The 18,285-nt window shown below is 47.7% G+C and overlaps 1 protein-coding gene across 1 annotated transcript in view; it reads right to left on the bottom strand.

Annotated features, from left to right (window-relative positions):
• LOC119390739 (fatty-acid amide hydrolase 2) overlaps positions 1 to 855 on the bottom strand; it is a 44,452-nt gene extending 43,597 nt beyond the window's left edge. Inside the window, exon 1 of the mRNA XM_037658429.2 lies at positions 99 to 855. Coding sequence (XP_037514357.1) covers positions 99 to 287 — 189 coding nt within the window. The 5' untranslated portion in view covers positions 288 to 855. The remainder of the gene's footprint in view (positions 1 to 98) is intronic.
• Positions 856 to 18,285: the final 17,430 nt, after the last annotated feature.

Below are 18,285 nucleotides of genomic sequence, written 5' to 3'. Positions count from 1 at the left end.
AGGGTATGGTTAAATTCACGCACTTCCGACTATTCCCGTGCTAGCAGAACCAGAACCAAAAAAGAACAGAAGCATAAAAGGTCAATGCACTCGCTCACCCGACCGTGTCGTATGGCATCAGCCAGCACCACAGCCGGCGCGAGCAGCAAAGGGTCGCGCGTCCCCTGAACTCGATGCCTCCGCCGGGTCAAGTTGGCCACGAACAGCAGCAACTCCGAGATGCGGTCCAGCACGCGTATCAGCATCTCGGAGACCAGCGGTCGCACCGTCGCCAACACGGCAGCCATTGCACCCTTCTCTCGAAATACGCTGTATCAATCGAGCATCGAAACACAGCGATGGACGTTTCCACAAAACACGCGCCACGAAGAATCAGTCCCGAGTGGCGCGCGCTGTTTGTGTGTCACTCAGAACCAGTCGCACGAACGAAGACCCACTTCGAGCGCCTCGGCGCACAGAAGTGCGCGCGCGCGCATGCCGGCACCGGAGGTTCAAAGTTCGATCGACAAACAAGCGACGATGTCGAGCGTTGAAACGGGAGCACCAGACGAATATGTAAGGACTCGATCACGGCCTGTCTAGCATCAGGCACTAAGACGCGCGCCACGCCAAGCTTTTACCGATAGTCCGTCGTCGTACACCGTCGGATACGAAACCGGTGCAGTGTTCTGCGGCGGTGTCACGCCGGCTTCGAAGAGATACGAAAACACACTGCCGGGCGCGCGCGCGCGCTCGTTGTTCCCGAGCTGCACGTCGAAGCGGGTCAGCTGGTGGCACGACGCACGAAAATCAAATGCGGAAGAGTGGCCGCGCAGGAGAAGAGGGCACAGGTGACGAGAGAGGGGACGTTGTTGCTGCTGCCCTGGCGAGTGAAGCACACAAGAGACGACGGCGAGACTGGCGGCCGACAGACAGTACGGGACCCCTCTCACTTCTAGCGTAGAGGGAGGGCGCGGGACGGCAGAACTCCGCTCGCGCCGTCTCGACGGCGCCCCACGGGCAGGCGCGCCCTGAAAGAAGCTCCCCCCGGCGTCTTCTGTACCGGCAGTGCACCTGTGCGCAAAAAAAAGGGGGCAGAGGGGCCTGCCCTCCTCTCATTACACGTGATATGGGGCTGCGAATTCGATCTTTTTCAACTGTTATTACGTTGCAAACTGTACACGGCCACCCATGCTTTTCCATTTAAGGCAAAGGCGCAAGGCCCAGAATGCGTTGAGGAGAAGAAAAGCTTTATTATCATGACTTGGGAGCTTGAAGCAAGCGTGCTCGCGGGCCTCCTCACGACCACACAAGGCGTGTTTGTGTTCTGTCGCTTTGTAATGTTGGCAGCCCGGTCGGCAGACATGATCTATGCGTTACCGGATCCCCAGAACGCAGCAGCGTCTTCCGGTCCTCTTTGTTCTTCAGCTGGTCTACGCCCCGCTGGGGGAGGGAGGAACCGTCGGGCAATGAAAAAGGACATGGAGAGCGGAACAGCGAGGTCCAGGGCAAGAAGGACAGGCGAGGAAATGCGGGCGATAGTGAGAACGAGGGACACTGGGAGAGAGCTTGTCTGCAATTTTCGCTGAAGTACTGCCTCTGTTTACGACTGCACTCCATGCTATCATAATGGAAAGCGCTCCGCTGTAGTTCTTGCGTATGTTCTCCAGACTTGTGCATGTGACAGAAAAAAAAAAAGAAACCGCGATGAACACTATTTGAGTGAAAGTGAAATTTGTGCGTCACAAAAGTACCCCATCAATCACTGAAAGATAGAGATAATATTCTTTAATGAAATTGCCGCAGATGTTAGCCTAGTTCATAGCCTGGCTTTCTGCTCCAGGTGTCCGGTGATGACTACGATATATGCAATGATCACTTATACACATAAATAGTACCTACAGTCATAAACACACATATATATACAAAAAAATCATTCACAAACTTTCGTTAAGCCGAGTGTTCCTCAAAAACACTGCCTTACTTTCCTCAGAAGTTTGTGCCAAACACTCCTTTGTCCGCTCACATCAGAAAAGTCGTTTATGAAACGACATTGTCTCAAGTGGAACGGTGCCCACTTAGGAAAATCCCGAAATTTGCAGTGCCGCGTACGATGTATACTTCGCTTTCACGAGCCGAGTCTATTACGCTACTTCTACAGGCCTTTAGTGTATGATTAAATCTTAGCCATGTAACCGCTATACGAGCTAAGATTGGAGGCTAGTTGATTATAAATAGGTGCAGATCGCAGCACGTTCAGAGGCGTACGCACACGCACAAAAGACGCAAGAGGGAAGGAAAACCCCAGTACGGAGAGGACCATGCTTATCCTATTTGTGCTATTGTTTTTCTTGTGTTTTTTTTTCTTGAGTGTGTCTGCAGCAGTAGCGCGCTGCAGTCCACCGCTCAACGATGTGCGCGATCAACATTAGGTGGTAGGAGCCACAGCCATGTCGATAACCGGCTTCGCAAAACAGGGAAGGCCGCATTCAGAGCCCCTTTCGCAAGTGCAAGTAGCTAAGTTGGCCATTCGCATAGTGACATTTCCAGTGACTTCTGGATACAATAACAAAAAAAAACACTTTCAAAGTAAGCGTTCCTGTAGATTTGTGAGCAGCGTCGTGCCGAATATTCGGTGTGCAACCGAAATTATGACAGAATACGAAATTTCAGGCGCGAAACGCCATTTGTCTCTAGCATGCCAACAAACAAAAAAAAAAGGTACAGGCGCCGCTACTCCGAGTTCTATGGTGGCAATGCAGATGGCTAGGTTTGCAAATCCCCTGCATGTAACTCTCGGGTATTTCCAGGCTAAGACTGATTTTATGACTGTGCTTCGCTGATTTCTGTTCTTTACACCGAATCTTGCTTTGAGAAACACAGAAATACAGGCTTAAAAAAATACGGCAGATCCCACGCACTGTGGGAATCGATGTAATGCGAAGCAGCCAGCAAAGAGCCGCATACATCGCTTTGTTTATTTTTGAGCCGAATGAAATCATTCATGCCATGGCATCTAGTTCACCATATATGGCATGTTTGCCATGCACGCGTGCATGCATAATGTGGTATTGTCACAAATTAGCGGGTTATAAAAGCGCGCGCGAGGCCGCTTTCAAACTGCTACGAGACAGAACGGCGCGAACCGCTCGCCAAGAAGCGCGAAAAGACGAAAAAACAAGCATCAAAAGACGCCGGCGCGCCGCATCCTCCTCACCCAATCGAGTCAGGCGCAGACGACGCGATCAAACGCCCGGCAAATCCTGGATGTTTCTAGAGGGAAGGGGGGACGCATCCGCGAGCGATGCCGCCGCGATTCGAACCTACGAGAAAGCTCTCGCCCTTTCCCCAGGCTTAGCTGTACTGCACGCAGAAGAACTCTCCCGACGCTTCTAGAAACCGGGGAAGAAGGGATAAAAGCGTGCAAACGACGAGAGTCGAACAGCGAGGAGACAGTTAGCGAAGGAGTGAGCGAGTCAGTCGGCCCGGTGATGGTGAAGTTATGCGAAGTGTGGCTCCGTTAGCCAAAGAAGACGTGTATGATGGTGTGCGGTCAGTCGGTCGTGGATCTGGAAGAATCCGATGACGAGGCCGCGTGAGCCGTGACAAGTCACGACGACGGTTGAGCTACGACGATCAACGCTGGAGCTGGCGTGAGTGTTTCCTTGAAGAGAAGCATTCGATTACCGTCCAAGTATTGCGGACTGGATACGCCATTGTATATTCAGGACTTTAACGGTCATTGAATAGTTGTAATGCATACGACTGCATTCGTAGCGTGTGATCTGTTTGTTTAGCTCCCGTTGTGTAAACACCATCTGAGTAATATTGTGAAGTTGTAACTGGTACCAGCCGAGTGTGCATGTGTTTGTGATATTGGTATTGCCTTAACTGAGAATATATTTCGTTTTCGTTTGTGTTATCGACTCTCGGCTCTGACTCGGTCTTTGGACCACAACCGGCGTTCGCTGGCGCACCAAAGGACCAACTCTAAATTGTCCGCGCTTTCGTGGTGCGTTTTCGGAGGGCCGTGACGCCAACCCTTAGAATCCGCCCGGCGATTGCCGTCCCCATTAACGGGATTAGTGACAATTATTCTGGCGTCCGCGACACAGGACCCTTTTGGTGCACAGTGTGTCCAAAGTAGGGAGAAAGAACCTTGAGACGTTGATAGTGCTTGCGAACGATTTTTGAGTGTTGCGCCGCGTTCTCGCTAACCTGTGTGCAGAGAGTGTTTTGTAATTCGAAGTTAGGCAGAGATTTTGTGCACGCGGCTAGGTTTTGTTTGACGGGCATCATGGATCTCGAGAAATTAGTTGCCCTTGGTGAGAAGATGGGTTTGTCTGGGGCCGAATTACGAAAGTGGGTCAGCCAAAAGGAAAAAGAAGAAAGAGAAAGAGTTAAGGAAGAAAAAGCAGCAGAGCTTGAAAGAGAGAGGCTGGCAGCTGAGAGGGAGAAAGAAGAACGAGAGGCGAAGGAGCGACAGTTGAAGGAAGAAAGAGAACAACAATTGAAACTGGAGCTGGAGAGAGAGAGGCTAGCAGCTGAGAGGGATAGAGAAGAAAGAGAGGCGCAGATGGCTGAGAGAGAAAGGCAACGGCAGCACGAATTGGAACTCGAACGGCTCCGTTTGCAACAGCGCATAGAGACTCCCGTGCAAGCTAGAGTGGAGAGCAGCGAAAGGGAAGATCATAGCTTCCGTTTGAACCCAAGCAAACTGCTTGTGGCGTTTGATGAGAGGAAAGATGACCTTGATGCATACCTGCACAGGTTTGAGACAATAGCTAGAAGCCAAAATTGGCCGGAGCAGCAATGGGCAACAGCTTTGAGCACTTGCTTGAGTGGCGAAGCGCTCAGTGTGTACGGTAGGCTGACACCTTCCGATGCAGCTAATTACGGAAGAGTAAAAGCTGCTTTGCTGAAGCGATTTCGATTCACCGTGGAAGGCTTCCGTGATCGGTTCCGTACGGGAAAGCCAGCTGATGGCGAGACGGCAACGCAGTATGCCGCGCGACTAAGCCATTATTTTGACAGGTGGATCGAACTTTCAGAGACGGCACAGGAGTACGGTGAGCTTAGAGAGCTTCTTATCAGAGAGCAATTCCTCACCAGTTGCCACCCGAGCCTGTCGCTGTATCTGAAAGAGAGGAAAGCTAAATCGCTTGACGACATGCTTGAGTTGGCCGATCAATTCTTAGAAGCGCAAGGTGGCACGAATCTGGCCAAAGTAAAAAAGGAGGTTCACGAGGAGTCGAAGAAATCGGCACCTGACGAAAAGAAGCGTGCACCGGAGAATGTTCCGCGATGCTTTCTATGTAACCGGATGGGCCATCGCGCTAACAGTTGTCGGACTAACTTCTCACGCCCCAGTGTGATGAAGTGTTTTAAATGTGGACAGACTGGGCACAAAGCAGACGCATGTCGAATCGATGCGAGTAAAGTCCACCAAGCAGCTTGTGCGTATGCCCCGCCAAACGAGGGAACAGAAGCGATCAATGATGAATTGGCCGAACTGAAAAGCGGGAAGAAGATGGATTTCATTGGTGCTGCGGTGACAACAGACACAAAGAAAGAAATGCCGACAGTTAAGGGGAAAGTTGGTGGAAAGGAAGTCACGGTATTAAGAGATAGTGGGTGCACCACTGTTATCGTACGAAAGAGATTGGTCCGAGAGAGTGACTTCACAGGCAATAACCAACCGGTTTGCCTGCTTGATAGTTTTATTCGAATGCTTCCCGAAGCCAAGATTGTGGTTGAGACCCCTTACTTCAGCGGGAGAGTTACTGCCCTGTGCATGGATAACCCCCTGTTTGACCTAATCGTGGGAAACATCGACGGAGCTCGAGGGCCATACGATCCTGAACGTTTGGGAGAAGCCCCGAAGATGGAGCCCTCGTCAGTTCGGGAACCGCGACAAAAAGAAACCGCGGAAGAGAATCTCAGGAAGGATGTCACCAGAGCTCATACTGAAGCCGAGGCGTCAGAGAACGGCAACAATGCGGCACCAATGGTCACTGCACCGCCTGTGAAGACGCGCCGAGTAGGTGACATTGCAACTGAGCGGCCACCATCATCTGCGGCTCAAAAGATGACGAAGGTGGTCCTCCAATCAAAACACCACGACGCGCAGAAGTCGGCGAAGCACCGCGAACGTTCTAACGAACGCGACCACGCCTTGCCGGTGTCGAATGTGTCGACGGCAGCAGAGACGCCCCCTCCGGCACCGTCAAATGGAACGGCTCGCAAGAAAAAGAAGAGAAACAAAAAGAGAGCGAGCGAGCACCGAAAGAAGGGGCGCAAGCGCGGCACGATTTAAACATTACAGGGTGTTGGAATTGAATTTGTTTGAAGTGTTTTGAGTTTGAAAGTGTTTGAAGTATTATTATACCCAGTGTCGAGTGTGTATGGCTAGTGAGCCGAAGAGCTACTTGCGTTATTTTATGTGTACAATGCTATTGATATAACTGTATATGCATTATAATTGAAGAGCTTTGCTTTGTGCGTTCGCATTGTTTATACGAAATGTATGATGGCGTCTTGTACTTATGTACTTGAGTTTATCTTTTGTATGTTGTGACATTGAAATGCCCTGGAATTGTATTAAGAGTTCTATTATGAATGTGACGCGCATTGTGAGTGGACTGAGTTACGGACTCTGTATGTGGGATATTTTTTGGATGTGTATGTGCGCGCTAATTTGTGTTGTTTGAATATTATGTGATAATATTCTTGAAGTGGGGGGCAGTGTCACAAATTAGCGGGTTATAAAAGCGCGCGCGAGGCCGCTTTCAAACTGCTACGAGACAGAACGGCGCGAACCGCTCGCCAAGAAGCGCGAAAAGACGAAAAAACAAGCATCAAAAGACGCCGGCGCGCCGCATCCTCCTCACCCAATCGAGCCAGGCGCAGACGACGCGATCAAACGCCCGGCAAATCCTGGATGTTTCTAGAGGGAAGGGGGGACGCATCCGCGAGCGATGCCGCCGCGATTCGAACCTACGAGAAAGCTCTCGCCCTTTCCCCAGGCTTAGCTGTACTGCACGCAGAAGAACTCTCCCGACGGTTCTAGAAACCGGGGAAGAAGGGATAAAAGCGTGCAAACGACGAGAGTCGAACAGCGAGGAGACAGTTAGCGAAGGAGTGAGCGAGTCAGTCGGCCCGGTGATGGTGAAGTTATGCGAAGTGTGGCTCCGTTAGCCAAAGAAGACGTGTATGATGGTGTGCGGTCAGTCGGTCGTGGATCTGGAAGAATCCGATGACGAGGCCGCGTGAGCCGTGACAAGTCACGACGACGGTTGAGCTACGACGATCAACGCTGGAGCTGGCGTGAGTGTTTCCTTGAAGAGAAGCATTCGATTACCGTCCAAGTATTGCGGACTGGATACGCCATTGTATATTCAGGACTTTAACGGTCATTGAATAGTTGTAATGCATACGACTGCATTCGTAGCGTGTGATCTGTTTGTTTAGCTCCCGTTGTGTAAACACCATCTGAGTAATATTGTGAAGTTGTAACTGGTACCAGCCGAGTGTGCATGTGTTTGTGATGTTGGTATTGCCTTAACTGAGAATATATTTCGTTTTCGTTTGTGTTATCGACTCTCGGCTCTGACTCGGTCTTTGGACCACAACCGGCGTTCGCTGGCGCACCAAAGGACCAACTCTAAATTGTCCGCGCTTTCGTGGTGCGTTTTCGGAGGGCCGTGACGCCAACCCTTAGAATCCGCCCGGCGATTGCCGTCCCCATTAACGGGATTAGTGACAGGTATATACCATGCCAATGAAACGTATGTTCTGGTATATACGCTGCATGACCGGTGATTTATGTTCATCACGCACTCCTGTCATGCAATACCAATTTTGGTATATATCCAGTCATCTAAACGGCCGGAAGCGCACCATAACAGTGTCATGTAAATCATACCGTACATGAAATGCATAACATAATTCGCACGTTAGGACCTGTCATTTATGTTCATCATACAGTCACATCGCACAATACTAATTTTGGTGTATATCAAACGAGCGAAATGGCCGCGAGTCCACCATGAGCGTGGCATGTAAATCATGCCATACATGACATGCATGTCATGGTTTTCATGTTACCACCTGTCATTTACGTTCGGCATACATTCGCGTCACGCAATGCCAATTTCGGTGTATATCAAGCTAGTGAAACGTCCACGAATGCACCATGAGCGTGGCATGTAAATCATGACATGCATGTCATGGTTTTCTTGTTACCACCTGTTATTCATGTTCTTGATACATTCACATCGCTCAATCCCAATTTTGGTGCATATCAATCTAGCGAAACGGCCGCGAGCCCACCATGAGCGTGCCATGTAAATCATGTCGTACATGACACGCATGCCATGATTTTCATATTACCACCTCTAATTTACGTTCGTCATACAGTCGCGTCGTGCAATACCAATTTTGGTGTATATCAAGCCCGCGAAACGGCCGCGAATGCACCATGAGCGTGGCATGTAAATCATGACGTGCATGACACGCGTGTTATGACTTTCATGTTACCACGTGTCAGTTATGTTCGTCATGTCGAAATGTCTCGTCATACCAGTTTTCGTATATATCCATTCATTTAAACGGCCGCGAGCGCCCCGAGACCATGTCATGTAAATCATGCCGTACATGACATGCGTGTCATGATTTGCACGTTAGGACCTGTCAATACGAGTATGTTCGCCATGAACTCTTGTCACGTCATACCAGTTTTAGTATCAGTGCTGGGCAGTATCGAATATACATGTATCTTAGATACTATCTTAGATACTCGTTGGGTATCTTGTATCTGTATCGCGATACGTCTCGCAAGACGTGTATCAGTATCTGTATTTCCGATACATTGAAGAATGTATCGTGTATCTTAAGATACAAGATACTGCGATCGCACCACCACCGGGTGAAACAATAAACGTTGGCTGAACTCCGCTTCTCAAGCTGGTACTGCTGCCACTGTCACCAGAATAAAACTAAAGGCAGGGATATATTATTTTACCTTTACGCCAGAGTTTTCCAGCAAGGAGAGGCGAAGAGCTCCTAGCTTCCCTATTGGTGCAGCAGAGTCACGTGGTGGCGCTCGCGTCATCTCGAGAGAGAAGCGCGCGAATGTCTATGCATAGCCGACATTTTTTTTCCTCGTTTTTTTCTTTTCTTTTTAGTTGTGTCAGTGTTTGGCATAGAGTTTCCTACAATACTTACGAGAGGGAACTCTGGCGCTAGTGTCTATGGGAGCTGCAACGCATGACGCTTCAGCCAGCATGGGAATGATGGGTAGTACACAAATTTGTCTGAACTTGGTTCTTTCGGCTCCGTTGGCCTCCGCGTCGGCTACATCCGCTTTGTCGCAAAACGAAGTTCAGCAAAAGTCAGCAGTTCCACTTCACCACTTTAACTTTTTTAGGCTCACCAAATCAAACCTGGTCACGAAGTTCACAACGGTCCTTTTTTTTTATCCGAAACGAACGCCAAAACACAGCAATAAACAAAGCCATAAGTACGTTTGAAGCCGCAAGCACGAAGAATAGGCAAATTTGTGTACTACCCATCATTCCCATGGTAGCTGAACGATCGCAGCGCCAGAGTCCTCTCTAGTTAATTTTAGGAAACTCTATGGTGTTTGGCACTTGGCCCTTCCTGTGCCACGTACTCCAATGCGTGCGGCGTCTTTCGCACACATCCTGATGCCGCTGTGGTGTCGTTGTCAAAGTTTCTCTCACGTGGTGCTTCATTACGAAGTCTGAATGATGCAGGGTTGCTTAGCGTATCGTGGCTTTCACGCATCGGCAATTTGAAGGATTTCGCGGATATAAGTTTCGCTTACATGCATTCAGATTGACTTATATGCAAATAACAATCTGACAGCTACAGTACCGTGCACCGGTAACGATGCTGAATCTAACAGAACAGGCACCCACCTAACCAATGCAATCATGGTGTACGTCTCTTCTTTTATTCAAAGGGTTTCTAAAATCATAATGAAAATCATAAGCACAAAATCATAAAAAATCATAAGCACAAAAAATCATAATCATGTGTTTAAAATCATAAGCACAAGTTCTTTCTTAGCTGTCTTTCTTTTCCATCCCATACATAAACTATGTCTCTATATCGTTTCTGTTTCGGTCTGCTTACTGCAATATATCTTTAATGTGCTGCCAAGGTAAGCTCTTTGCTTTATTCTTACTTTTGAACTGCCTGCGTCATTTGTGATACGGTTTACATAGTTATATTCGACTTGAATTTACTGTCATGTAAAGGCGATGTTGAGAACAAATATATAATTATTCGGGCGTGCCTAGAGTATACAGTAACAAATTATGCTTACTGCTAAGCAAATTAGCGAAATTGAGTTTTCCTTGTAATAGCCATCTTAAAGTTGTTAGCAAAGGGATTCGAGAAACCAAATACTCCGTTTTTCTCGTGATCGTCCCGACGAGCCGTTTTACGCTATTTTCCATAGGTACTGAATTTTCTATAGTCTAACCTTTAATGCCTATTAGGGGTTATTTCTCGCGGTGGTCTATTGGTTATGGTGCTTGACTGCTGCCCCCAAGCTCGCGGCGGCCGCATTTCGATGGCGGGAAAATGCTCGAGGCCCGTGCGCTTATATTGAGGTTTTAGAACCTCAGGTGGTCGAAATTTCCGGACCCCTCCATTACAGCGTCTCTCATAATCATATCGTCGTCTTGCGACGCAAAAGGCAACAATTATTCTCAATCATATCATTAGCTCTTAAGTATATCGCTAGTTCTTGCGGTGGCCGTCTGTATCGTGTTCCTATGCTTATTCAATGAAGGAAAGCAGATGATTTTTCAAGGGCTCGTTTATCTTTGTTAGACACAATATTAATGAGAACTAACAGACAATAACGTGTTTCATACGGAACCACTTTTCTATTTTACTTAGATATATGTGTTTTCCTTGTTTAAGCTTCCCTAAATTCTTTCGTATACTATTACTAATCACCAGGTAATCGGAGCTATAAGTGCCAATAGTGTGAATAGCGGCGGCGTCCTGCGGCGTTTTGTACAACTGTACAATGCGTCTGAAAGGTTTCTGGGCTGCACACGTCCTGGCTGCCGTACACCTGTCAGGTGATCCGCTATGGCGCAAACCAGTGGCGTAGCCTGAAATTTTTTTCGGAGGTGGGGGAGCGGGGGCACGTCCTTGATCTGCAGGGGCGTAGCCACCCAAAATTTTTCAATCTTGCTTGCGTATATATACACACACATAAAAACGCACGCACGAACATACATAAAGTATGGTTGACCCCCCCCCCCCCCCGAAAAAAATTTCTGGCTACGCCCCTGTTGATCTGGAATGGGGGCCGGGCAGGGGGCAGATGTGATCGAGTGTCATTTAGTGCTCTCTATGCCATGTCAACTCTACCATGTCAACTCTGCCATGTCTCTATGCCATGTACCTGCACGCAGCAGAGGGTGCTAAGAATCTCTGGATACGGACAGGCCGCCATTGGAATCTGAATTTGGCTACGTATAACGCTGAAACTTTATCTAGTGAGGCGAGTCTAGCTGTACTATTCGAGGAATTAGAGGGTGTTAAATGGGATGTAATAGGGCTCAGTGAGGTTAGGAGGCCACAGGAGGCTTATACAGTGCTGAAGAACGGACACGTCCTATGCTATCGTGGCTTACCTGACAGAAGAGAACTAGGAGTGCGGTTCCTTATTCATAAAGATATAGCTGGCAATATAGAGGAATACTATTGCATTAATGAGAGGGTGATATGTATCGTAATTAAGTTTAATAAGAGGTACAGGATGAAGGTGGTACAGGCCTACGCGCCTACATCCAGCCATGATGATCAAATGGTTGAACGCTTCTACGAAGACGTAGAATCAGCAATGAGTAAGGTAAAGACACAGTATCCTGTACTGATGGGCGACTTTAATGCAAAGGTAGGCAAGAAGCAGGCTGGAGATCATGCAGTTGGCGAATATGGCATCGGCTCTAGAAACGCCAGAGGGGAGTTACTAGTAGAGTTTGCAGAACGCAATAATTTACGCATCTTGAATACCTTCTACACAAAACGGGCTACTCGCAAGTGGACGTGGAGGAGTCCTAATGGCGAAACTAAAAATGAAATAGACTTCATAATGTGCGGCCACCCGGGCATTGTACAGTATGTGGAAGTAGTTAACAAGATCCGATGCAGTGACCATAGAATGGTAAGATCTAGAATTCAACTTGACGTGAGGAAGGAACGGCAGAAACTGATACGCAAGAAGCCGATTAATGAACTAGCTCTGAGAGGGAAAGTTCAGGAATTCAGAGTTTCACTTCAGAATAGGTACGCGGCTTTAACCGAGGAAACCGACCTTAGCGTAGACGCAATAAATGACAATCTGACTAGTATCATCAAGGAGTGTGCAGTGGAAGTCGGGGGTACAGTCGTTAGACAGGACACTGGTAAGCTATCCCAAGAGACGAAAAACATGATTAAGAAACGTCAAGCTATGAAAGCCTCAAATGCAACAGACAAAATAGAGCTGGCGGAGCCTTCGAAGTTAATCAATAGGCGTAAAGTAGCCGACATAAGAAAGTATAATATGGAGAGAATTGAGCATGCTCTAAAGAACGGAAGAAGCCTCAAAGCTATGAAGACAAAACTGTGCATAGGCAAAAATCAGATGTATGCATTAAGGGACAAGGAACGTAAGGTCACAAACAATATGGATAGAATACTTGAGGTAGCGGAAGAGTTCTACAGAGATCTGTACAGCAGCCGAGGCATTCAGGATGATAACGTAAGAAGGAGTAATAGCGCAGATGAATCTGACATCCCACCAGCATTGACAGGAGAAGTAAAGAAAGCCCTAAAGGGAATGCAAAGAGGCAAAGCAGCTGGTGAGGATCAGGTAACATCAGACCTGTTGAAAGACGGTGGAGAGATTTACGAAGTGCCTCTCGACGGGGAGGATACCAGAATCTTGGAAGAATGCCAACATCATCTTAATCCATAAGAAAGGGGACGTCAAGGACCTGAAAAATTACAGGCCCATAAGCTTACTGTCCGTTGTCTACATGCTATTTACAAAAGTAATTGCTAACAGAATTAATACGACATTAGAGTTCAATCAACCAAGGGACCAGGCAGGATTTCGTACAGGATTCTCAACGATAGACCATATTCATGCTATCAATCAGGTGATAGAGAAATGCGCGGAATACAACCAACCCCTATACATAGCCTTCATAGATTACGAGAAGGCATTTGATTCGGTGGAGACATCAGCAGTCATGCAGGCACTGCGGAATCAAGGTATCGACGAAGCCTATATACACATAATGGAAGAAATCTACAGCGGATCCACAGCCACTATAGTCCTCCATAAAGAAAGCGACAAAATCCCAATAAAGAAGGGCGTACGGCAGGGAGACACGATCTCTCCAATGTTGTTCGCCGCGTGTTTACAGCAGGTTTTCAGGGCCCTACATTGGGAAGAGTTAGGGATAAGAGTTAATGGAGAGTATCTCAGGAGTCATGGGCCCGGTCACGGGCACGCTAGCTGGTCGGTAAGCAGAGCAGCGACTTCCAGCAATTACAAAAGCGACAAGCAAAAACTGCTATCAGCGAAGTGTATAAAGCGCTATCATGTTAAGCAGCCAAAAAATCGCCATACGTTGTCTCTGAATGAAACTGACATAGCTTGAGCTAGAAGTACAATACTTTTGCGATACCAACAGACATTACATTCAGATGAAACAAAATTGCTCGCATGAATGAATGAATGAATGAATGAATGAATGAATGAATGAATGAATGAAGGAATGGTCACTTACAGAAAGTTATTGCGATTCAGTCTAACTCTTGGGAAAGGGAAGGATGGCAAAGAGGTAACTAGGTGAATAGTGGCGGTGGTAGCCTAGGTGCGATGCATGACGGCGTTTATACAGCCAAGGGTCAGAGCGCTGAGTCCTTTAGAGTGTCGCTACCGGTCGGTACCGTTCAGTGTGTGCATGTCTTTTTACTTGGTCCGGGGCTAAGGCACCGTGTGACGATATCTCGCTTGCCGGTCGGCATCGTACATTACCAGAAAAAAATGGAAGATCTCAGCCGAGACGCCTGTCCTGCGGCCCGCGGAGTAGGAATTTACTGAGGCAGCAGGATATGCGGCTGGGCATCCTCGACGCTGTCAGCTATCGTTGACCACTTGTTTCGGGCCACACGCCCTCTGTGGAGCTGTCGCGTTCTATTACAAGAACGAAATCGGGCCTTCGGCCTTTGCATGAGCACTAAGTATGGAGCACGGTTGGGACTCAGCGCAATAGCGAAGCTCACGGTGACGAAGCGGTTACAAAAAATTTGCAGTGGCTTAGCTGGGCCAGGATATACGTAACGTTAGCAAAGGTTCAGCTGATTATTCTTAGCTTTCCAGATTTTCTAGGATTATTAGCCTTCTTCTGTTCATTCCTCGAACGCTGAACCGCTAATTGCCAAGCAACTACTTTGGGATCCGATGAGATAAGCTTCTCGGATCTTTTGCGCTCTCCTTCTTCATGGCTTTACCCACCTGCAAACGCCAGTCAGAGCCGCGATCAAGCGGCCCCAGCGGAGTGTCAGACGGCGACTGCACAGCGAAGGCGAATAGCTGCGCACGCGCCGGCGCCACTGTGTCTATGGCTATGACGTCACTCCTCTCGAATGCGGCGCAGACCAGCGGCGGCGGTGGCGGAGTCTGCGCGCGCGCCGGCGCCAGCGTGTCTGCCGCGCCTACGACGCCACTCCTCCCGAACGCGCAGACCAGCAGCGGCGAGCCGCGGGCGGCGGTGTCGGAGAGCGCGTGAGATCCCAGCTTCGGTGTGTGACATCACTGATCCTCGCGCATGGGCAGCACTGCTCATGAGGATCCACGCGCAATCGGCTCCGGCTAGGCAAGTGTAGCTAACGCTACAAAAACCGTCGTCGTGTTTCTTCGGCGGCAACCGTTGTTCGTGTCAGCTTAACGGAACGGATGAATCAATAGACAAGACGTTGGACAGGACGGGCCGACAAGAAAAAGTCAATTCATAGCAATTAAGTTACTGTCGCTTTCAAAAGAAAAGAAGAAAAAAAATTGGCCGCGTATCTGCGTGCTTCGCTGCAAATGTCGTGTAAAGACGATAGAAGAGGTGCTGTGTGAAATATGGACGCCATCTGTCAATACGTCGGGTAACATGAGTGCTGTGTTGCGTGGTGGTAGTCCCGGCGCAGCAGCAGGCGAAGACCGGCGGTGACCAACGCGACCGGCGGTGACGCCAGCCAGCCCGAAAACGCGGTTTGGCGCGAAGCGCTGAAGCAGAGAAACGTCCGCACTCAACGAGTACTCTCCACACACTCTTTTATTTACACGTCGCCTGGGTAAAACAGGAACGCCAGAGCGGCGCCCACAACCGGCAGCCTGAAGGCCGCCCACAACGCTGCTTTTTCATTTTTTAAATATTTTTTTCACCTTCTTGGCCTTCTCAAAACTAAAGTTTTTCAACACCAACCCATGGCATTCGTAAGTGCAATACAGAACCGAAACCGAAACACAACCATGAGCTCGTGCGAAGGGCACGGAGGAAGGCAAATTTCAGCGCAGTCGCATTTTCAGCTTTGTTGAAACAGCGCTCACTAGACGACGACGAAGTAAAAGAAGGCACAGGACAGGCGCTGCCTGTCCTGTGCCTTCTTTTACTTCGTCGTCGTCTAGTGAGCGCTGTTTCAACAAAGATGAACGCATACCAACTCGCTCAAGCTTCCATTCTTATGCATTTTCATCGCAGCTTAAGAAACTAGGGTCCTTAAAATTACGTATGTATGCATTTTCTATTAAAGGAACACGCCACCTAATACTTACCTAGTGATGTTGCACCTCAGATATGCATGATATTTACTTTTTGATCGACAACGTTCACAAGTATGAACAGCCGTACCAGTTCAAGACGGCTGGCCCTTGGGCAAGTGGTTCAACTTTGGCCGAGTGGCTGAATCGAGGGACGTTCCGACAAACAGAACGACAGACAGACAGACAGACAGACAGACAGACAGACCAAAATTTCTGCGTTTAAGTTCCCCAAGAAAGACTATCGTCTTTAAAAACACGTAGTGAGCATGAGCGGCGCTGGACGCATATATAGCACCACTCTTGAATGTGGTATATTGCGATCGACATACTGCTGTCCAAATGGAATGTCATCGCAGTAGAGAGTATGCAATAAAAAAACTCAGTGGTTCAGACATAAGAAAGGGAAATGAGCAAGCGATATAGATCGCACAGGATGGGTAAAGCATTCCAGCGTTCTTAATTTGCAAAGCCTATCTTCGAAATGCATTTCAATACGTAATCGACCAGTGTCGCCACTTGGCGAGTCCAGATCCCACTCTCGAACACATTTACAATTGCCGCATATATTTTCCTTGCTGCTGGCCAGACTGGCCTTCGTAGAGCAATTCAGGTTATCGTACAAGCCAGAGGTATGCAGCCATGGCGCCGCATGTGTAAGACAACTTGTAACGTGACCCCAAAAATTCACCGGAAGCATCCGAAATGATCTCGTCGCGCTGCAGCTAGAATTATTGACAAGAACTCCCGACCCCATATGGTGGCGTTGTATGACCACTGGATACCAATGCAAGATAATACTATGAAAAATATCATGTTTTTCTTTTCTTCTATACGGGGGCGAGTTTCCTTCGTAGTACGGAAAGCCGAGCTAGTTGGTACGAATTCATAGTGCAATAGCGCAAAAATGTATATATGTATATATGTGTTTTTCTGAAAAAATAAACGTCATTTGAAATTTAGCGCCTGTATCGTCTCTCTTGCCTGTGTCCCTGTTTTTTTTGCGCTATTGCACTATGAGTTTCCTTCGCTGAACCTATCACCTTCCCTCCATTGAGGCCATAGGCTATGGTGTCGAAAGGATTACTTTAAGAACTTTGCCATTCACTGACGAGCTCTGTCCTATACCAGAGAATTTATTTCTGCTATCTAAATTGAAATACATGAGAAACTCGATTTTTACGAAGTGAGGACCACACCCCAATTATTTCTTAAATCGGGAAGTTCGTAAAGTCGAGAAAGATTTCTCGGTCTTTCGAAGTCTAATACTGTAACTAGCCACACACACCAGGAGCGTAGGAAGAAATTTTTTCCTGGGGGGGGGGGGGGGGGGGGGGGCTCGTGACTAGGGCGGCTTGACGTTTCAACGTGATATCGTTAGAGTGCAAGCTTGAAGAGTAACTCATCAAAAAATACACAAAATCACTCCTTTTCATAATAATTTATGTCACGAAAAACTTCCTTAAATCGGGTTTGGCGCCAAGTTAGTTTCATTATTTCGGGTTGATCCACCATTGAACCTTATATGGCCACCTGCCGGGTAATGGAAATTTCTTCGTTAGATCGGGTGAGAAGAAAACAAAGAACAAAAAGATGGCTTTGCCTTCGAGTCATCTTGAGAAGAGAACAATGTTTTTATTTTCATCTGAAATGATTTACAAAAATTTCTGCGAGAACATCCGGATCCGTAGCTGTTATGGCTAGTTAAGGATCCGTTACAGACATTGCATATTGTGGTTTAATTAGCGAGTACAATGCAATCTTAACGGAATGACTAAGAGGTCGTGTAAGTTTTTAAAATTTTGGTGATGCGTTTTGCAACCAGCCATAATTCAGCAGATGCTGATGAAGGTTTATGCCGTTTTCTGACGATATCATCATCATGATCCTCTCGCGCAGTTCGGACGGCTTCCATTCTCTTGACTGCTCTTTTTCGGTTCAACTTCCTGATCATACTCCCATATTCATTGCAGAATTATTGGCAATTGTTCTAGCACTACGCAAACTTCCCTCAAGTGAATCAACAGCAGCGATAATTGCAGATTCTCTCTCAGTATGTACTGCACTTTCTGCGGCAACAAATTTAACACTCATTAGTATGTTTAATCACCTAATACCTGCAAACTTACAAAAAGTTCAGTTGCTATGGGCACCAGGCCACCACTGATTATATTTCAACGAAATGGCTGACTCATTAGCCACAATATCCTTCAGTGAACCCCTCATCCCAATTTTGCCAGATGCGGCTTGCACGACAGCATTAAATTTCAGAATTGCTTGTTTGCAAAGCGAAATAGGCAAATTCTCATTGGATAAATTTAAAGACTTTGCACATCTAAGATATTGATGGAATAAATAGCGGAGTTTATCTGGCCAGTTAGATGTTTCTTACACCAGATTACGATCAGACTACTACGAGAGTACTGTCTTAGCTGCAAACGCTCAAACTCTTT

The sequence above is a fragment of the Rhipicephalus sanguineus genome, chromosome 4 (assembly GCF_013339695.2).
Source record: "Rhipicephalus sanguineus isolate Rsan-2018 chromosome 4, BIME_Rsan_1.4, whole genome shotgun sequence".
NCBI classification, from domain to species: domain Eukaryota; kingdom Metazoa; phylum Arthropoda; class Arachnida; order Ixodida; family Ixodidae; genus Rhipicephalus; species Rhipicephalus sanguineus.
Note: the sequence above shows the minus strand (reverse complement) of the source record. Positions and strands in the feature narration are given on the sequence as shown.